Here is a 5,884-nt window from a genome sequence, read left to right as displayed (position 1 = left end):
GGAGGGTGGGCGGCGAAGATGCGGCGGAGGTGGGAGGCGAACGCGCCCGAGGGGTCGGCGCCGGCCTCGCGGTCGAGCTCGTCCTGGAGCTCGCGCATGCGGTGGGAGATGTGCTCCTGCTCGAGGCTGAGCTCGGCGGCGTCGTTGGCGAGGTCGCGGACGCGGTGCTTCTGGCTCAGGGACCGCAGGCTCATCATGAGGATGCCCGACATCAGCAGCAGCTGCACGAACCCGTCCTTCCGCTTCGCCACGCTCGCCAGCAGCCCCAGCGCCCGGCGGCCCCCCTGCGCCGCTCCCCCCGCGCCGCCGCCGGTGGTGGTTGTGCCCGCCATCCTCGCGCGTGCTCCTTTCGTGTGGGCTTTCGGTGGATGGATCGGCGCGCGACGGCGGAGAGGGCAAGAAATGGTTACGTTTTGTATAGTAGCAGTCCAGTGGGCCGTGGATGGTGGGCCGTACCTTCTGGGCCTTCTGCCTCTTCGTCGACGCGAAGCAGGCAGGCCCAGATCGATTCCGTCCGTTTGGATGCTCCCCTTCCCTAGGGCACCCGTATTTCTCCGAAATCACTAATTAAGAAGTACTCCTTTTCCAAAGATCACTCCCATCTTTTCAGGTAGTGACAAATGACACACTGCATGCACGTCACTTGTCGTATCTTAGGACTTTCCCTTCTTTAGTACATTCATTTATTCAAAAGATTTTTTTTCTTAAATTATGCGTCCAAATCTCGAACAATTTTCACCATTGGATTCCTCGCGTCGAGATTTTTAAAACTAGATCGCATGTTGATAGATTTTGATGAGCTTCTATTTTTCACAAAAAAGGCAGACAAAAACTGGGACGAAAAAACCGAACCGAAAGCACGTTTTTTTCCTTTTCGAAAGAGGCTGTTGGGTAACGTAGTAATTTCAAAAAAAATCCTACGCACACGCAAGATCATGGTGATGCATAACAACGAGAGAGGAGAGTGTTGTCTACGTACCCTCGTAAACCGAAAGCGGAAGCGTTAGCATAACACGGTTGATGTCGTCGTACGTCTTCACGGCCCGACCGATTAAGCACCGAAACTACGGCACCTCCGAGTTCTAGCACACGTTCAGCTCGATGACGATCCCTTCGGTCCAGCAGAATGTTGGGAAACAGTTCCGTCAGAATGACGGCGTGGTGAAGATCTTGATGTTCTACCGTCGCAGGGCTTCGCCTAAGCACCGCTACAATATTATCGAGGATTATGGTGGAGGGGGGCACCGCACACGGCTAAGAGATCAATGATCAATTGTTGTGTCTCTGGGGTGCCCTGTCCCCGTATATAAAGGAGCAAGGGGGAGGAGGTGCGGCCAGGCAAGGGGTGCGCCAGGAGGAGTCCTACTCCCACTGGGAGTAGGACCCCGCCCCCTTTTTCCACGTTGGACTAGGACTTGGGGGGAAGGAGAGAAAGAGGGGAAAGGAAAGGGGGGGGGACGCCGCCCCCCCCTCCTTGTCCAATTCGGACTTGGGGGGAAGGGGCGCGCGGCTGCCCCTTGGCCTCCTCTCTACTTCCTCCACTAGGCCCATTAAGGCCCATTAGGTTACCGGGGGGTTCCGGTAACCTCCCGGTACTCCGGTAAAATACCGATTTCACCCGAAACACTTCTGATGTCCAAACATAGGCTTCCAATATATCAATCTTCATGTCTCGACCATTTCGAGACTCCTCGTCATGTCCGTGATCACATTCGTGACTCCGAACAACCTTCGGTACATCAAAACATATAAACTCATAATGAAACTGTCATCGTAACGTTAAGCGTGCGGACCCTACGGGTTCGAGAACAATGTACACATGACCGAGACACGTCTTCGGTCAATAACCAATAGTGGAACCTGGATGCTCATATTGACTCCTACATATTCTACGAAGATCTTTATCGGTCAGACCGCATAACAACATACGTTGTTCCCTTTGTCATTGGTATGTTACTTGCCCGAGATTCGATCGTCGGTATCTCAATACCTAGTTCAATCTCGTTACCGGCAAGTCTCTTTACTCGTTCCGTAATACATCATCCTGCAACTAACTCATTAGTTGCAATGCTTGCAAGGCTTAAGTGATGAGAGGGCCCAGAGATACCTCTCCGACAATTGGAGTGACAAATCTCAATCTCGAAATACGCTAACCCAACAAGTACCTTCGGAGACACCTGTAGAGCACCTTTATAATCACCCAGTTACGTTGTGACGTTTGGTAGCACACAAATTGTTCCTCCGGTAAACGGGAGTTGCATAATCTCATAGTCATAGGAACATGTATAAGTCATGAAGAAAGCAATAGCAACAAACTAAACGATCAAGTGCTATGCTAACGGAATGGGTCAAGTCAATCACATCATTCTCCTAATGATGTGATCCCGTTAATCAAATGACAACTCATGTCTATGGTTAGGAAACATAACCATCTTTGATTAACGAGCTAGTCAAGTAGATGCATACTAGTGACACTCTGTTTGTCTATGTATTCACACATGTATTATGTTTCCGGTTAATACAATTCTAGCATGAATAATAAAAATTTATCATGATACAAGGAAATAAATAATAATTTTATTATTGCCTCTAGGGCATATTTCCTTCAGAGGCATGGTCGTGCCTCTCACAAAAGCACAACCGCATCTCTCGTCGAAGCAAAACCATGCCTCTCACGAAAGAAAAAAAAGAAAACATATTTTTTTTGTTCCAAGAACCGTGCCTCTTCTGAAAGAAAAAAAATAGAAAACACGTTTTTTTATGAGAGGCACGCTCGCGAAAGCACAATCGTGCCGCTCGCGGAAGCAAAACCGTATCTCTAGCAGAAGAAAAAACCCAGATAACATGTCTTTTTCTGTTTTCGAGAGGCACGACCGTGCCTCTCGCAAAAGCAAAACTAAGCATCTTGCGGAAGCAAAATCGTGCCTCCGGCAGAAGAAAAAACAAAAAACATTTTTTTCATTTCCGAGAGGCATGGTCCTGCCTCTCGCGAAAGCAAAATCATGCCGCTCACGGAAAAAGAAGAACGTGTTTTCGCGCAATTTTATTTTTCAAAAAAAAATTGGTCCAAAAGCTTAGGAAGACCGGTGAAAAATAAAAATTCTAAAAAACCCCAAAAAAGTCGTTTTAGAATATGAAAACGCGTGCATTTTTTAAAAAATAAATAAATTCGAAAGGAGTGCCCAGAGCGCAACACGTGGCACTAATTAAGGAGATATGTTAAACAAGAAAGAAAATCCGAAATGTTGAACATGTACCACCCCCAAGTGATCGTTGGGAAGCTCCCAAAGGAGCGCTCGCAACTAGTTGCCCCCTTTCTCCGAAATCACTAACTAAGGAGAAATGTTGAACATGTATTTGAAAAATGTTGAACAAGGATTTATAAAAAATGTTGGACAAGTATTTAATTTTTTTTGAAGAAGTATACAAAAATGTTGAATAAGTGGTTGAAAAATGTTGATCATGTATATAAGAATGTAGAATGAAAAACAAAAAAATAAAAAAATGAATACCAAATAAAAAATGGAGAAGAAAAAAGAAACCAAAACAAAAAATGGAGAAGAAAAAAGAAAATAAAAAACGAAGGAACAAAGTGAAAAATTGAGAAAAAAGAAACAAAAGAAAATGAAAAAAGCGTTGAAAAAACAAGAAAGAAAAAATCAAAAAAAAAGAGAGAGGAAAATATATAAAACCCGACGTTGTCCCTTCTAATAGGTCCTTACATTCTGTACGTGAACTCTAAGCCTAGCGCAGTTGTTTTCGGTGTGGGGATACGATCGGCTATTTCCTAAGCCTACAAGCTGGTAATTCTCTCCTCCGACTGCACCACACCAAAACAAGCCGAATTGCATGTACTTACACGCGGTTTTTCAATTTATTTTATTTTGAAAGCTCCTTTTCAACCACTTTGTACCCACGTAGTATTTATCATTTGGGATTCTGAATTTCACAGATGGCAAATTAAACCATGTTTATCTTACTTCAGAGTGTTTGAAGAAAGAACAACAGTTTTTTTTTAGGGTAAAAAATCAACAGTTGATGTTGGAGTGTGTGGACCTCAGATCCAAGTCTCCCAAGATGAGATCGTCCTCGGTAACAATATCCAAGGGAGTTGTCCATGGTATGATCTGCGAAACATTTTCTTACTAGTACTGACTATTTTATTTTGTTTCTTCTTGTTTGTTGGCTACAGTGCTAGAGCAATTGTGAAATCATGGAGAGATATGATGCTTCTTCGGCCTTTTGTTTTGTCTCTAAGCGTTCTAATACTATGTTTGTCCTCTAGGATTTCTCTTCACGCTCTTCCTTGATGATCTTGATTGTGAGGAGTCTGAACCAACTTCTGAGATGGCACCACTAACCGAAAACTCTGAAGAGAAGCAACCATAGAGAGGAATTGCGCATCATTTGCTCTGAAACAGGGAGGATGAAGACACTAAGGTAGGTTGAATCTAGAGAGCATCTGATGCTAAAGACGAACAGAATGAGTTGTGGAAGTGTTGAGTTGGAGTGCCACCATGCATTTCTTTATATGTGCCAATTTCAAGAGTTTTATTTCCTACGTGAGTAAGAGTATATTTACTTTTGCATTTTTGCAAATTTATTGGTCCAGCGTGTGCATATAATAGTATATTTGTTTTTGATAAAAGTTCCGTGAAAAGGTGGATAAGGCTGATGGGGTGGTAGTCTCCGGCTTGCTCCGCGGCTCGCTGAGATCGTCTCCACCAACCAAAGTGCACTCATCGCCGGACAATGCATCCATGAAAACTTCTTCCTTGTGCAGCAGGTGGCGAGACACTTGCAATCGCTCCAGGTGCCCCATGTGCTCCTAAAGTTTGACATAGCCTGTGCATTTGACTCCATCTCCTCGGTGTTCCTCCTCGAGGTCCTTCACCACCCCGGGTTTGGCTGGCGCTGGTATGAGTGAATTTCTATCCTTCTATCCATCCCCAATACTCGTGTTCTCATCACGGTGTGCCTGGACCGCCAATTTGGCATCGAAAAGGGATCCCGCAAGGTGAACCATTGTCACCCATGTTGTCCGTCATCGTCATGGACAAGATCAACTCACCGATCTAGCCTGTGGTCTCCATGGCATCCTTCAACACTTGAGCTGGAGGAAATATGCCCTAGAGGCAATAATACAGTTGTTATTTTATATTTCCTTATATCATGATAAATATTTATTATTCATGCTAGAATTGTATTTAACCGGAAACTTGATACATGTGAGGATACATAGACAAAACAATGTGTCCCTAGTAAGCCTCTATTAGACTAGCTCGTTAATCAAAGATGGCTAAGTTTCCTAACCATAGACATGTGTTGTCATTTGATGAATGGGATCACATAATTAGGAGAATGATGTGAAGGACAAGACCCATCTATTAGCTTAGCATAATGATCGTTAAGTTTTATTGCCATTGCTTTCTTCATGACTTATACATATTCCTCTGACTATGAGATTCTGCAACTCCAGAATACCGGAGGAACACCTTGTGTGCTATCAAACGTCGGAACGTAACTAGGTGATTATAAAGATGCTCTACAGGTGTCTCCGAAGGTGTTTGTTGGGTTGGCATAGATCAAGATTAGGATTTGTCACTCTGAGTATCAGAGAGGTATCTCTAGGCCCTCTCGGTAATGCACATCACTATAAGCCTTGCAAGAAATGTGATTAATGAGTTAGTTGCGGGATGATGCATTACGGAACGAGTAAAGAGACTTGCCGGTAACGAGATTGAACTAGGTATGATGATATCGACGATCGAATCTCGGGCAAGTAACATACCGATGACAAAGGGAATAACGTATGTTGTTATTGCGGTTTGTCTGATACAAGATCTTCGTAGAATATGTAGGAACCAATACGAGCATCCATGTT

At 44.4% G+C, this 5,884-nt stretch overlaps 1 protein-coding gene across 1 annotated transcript; it reads right to left on the bottom strand.

Annotated features, from left to right (window-relative positions):
- Nucleotides 1-5: 5 nt before the first annotated feature.
- Nucleotides 6-382, bottom strand: LOC123149789 (uncharacterized; the record flags this gene model as incomplete). The annotated part of the gene is made up of 1 exon (XM_044569528.1): nucleotides 6-382. A coding segment is annotated over exon 1 (327 nt), but the record flags the coding sequence as incomplete, so codon positions are not given.
- Nucleotides 383-5,884: the final 5,502 nt, after the last annotated feature.

The sequence above is a fragment of the Triticum aestivum genome, chromosome 7A, assembly GCF_018294505.1.
Source record: "Triticum aestivum cultivar Chinese Spring chromosome 7A, IWGSC CS RefSeq v2.1, whole genome shotgun sequence".
Taxonomy (NCBI): domain Eukaryota; kingdom Viridiplantae; phylum Streptophyta; class Magnoliopsida; order Poales; family Poaceae; genus Triticum; species Triticum aestivum.
The sequence above is the reverse complement of the archived record's forward strand: the minus strand, read 5'-3'. Positions and strand labels throughout refer to the sequence as shown.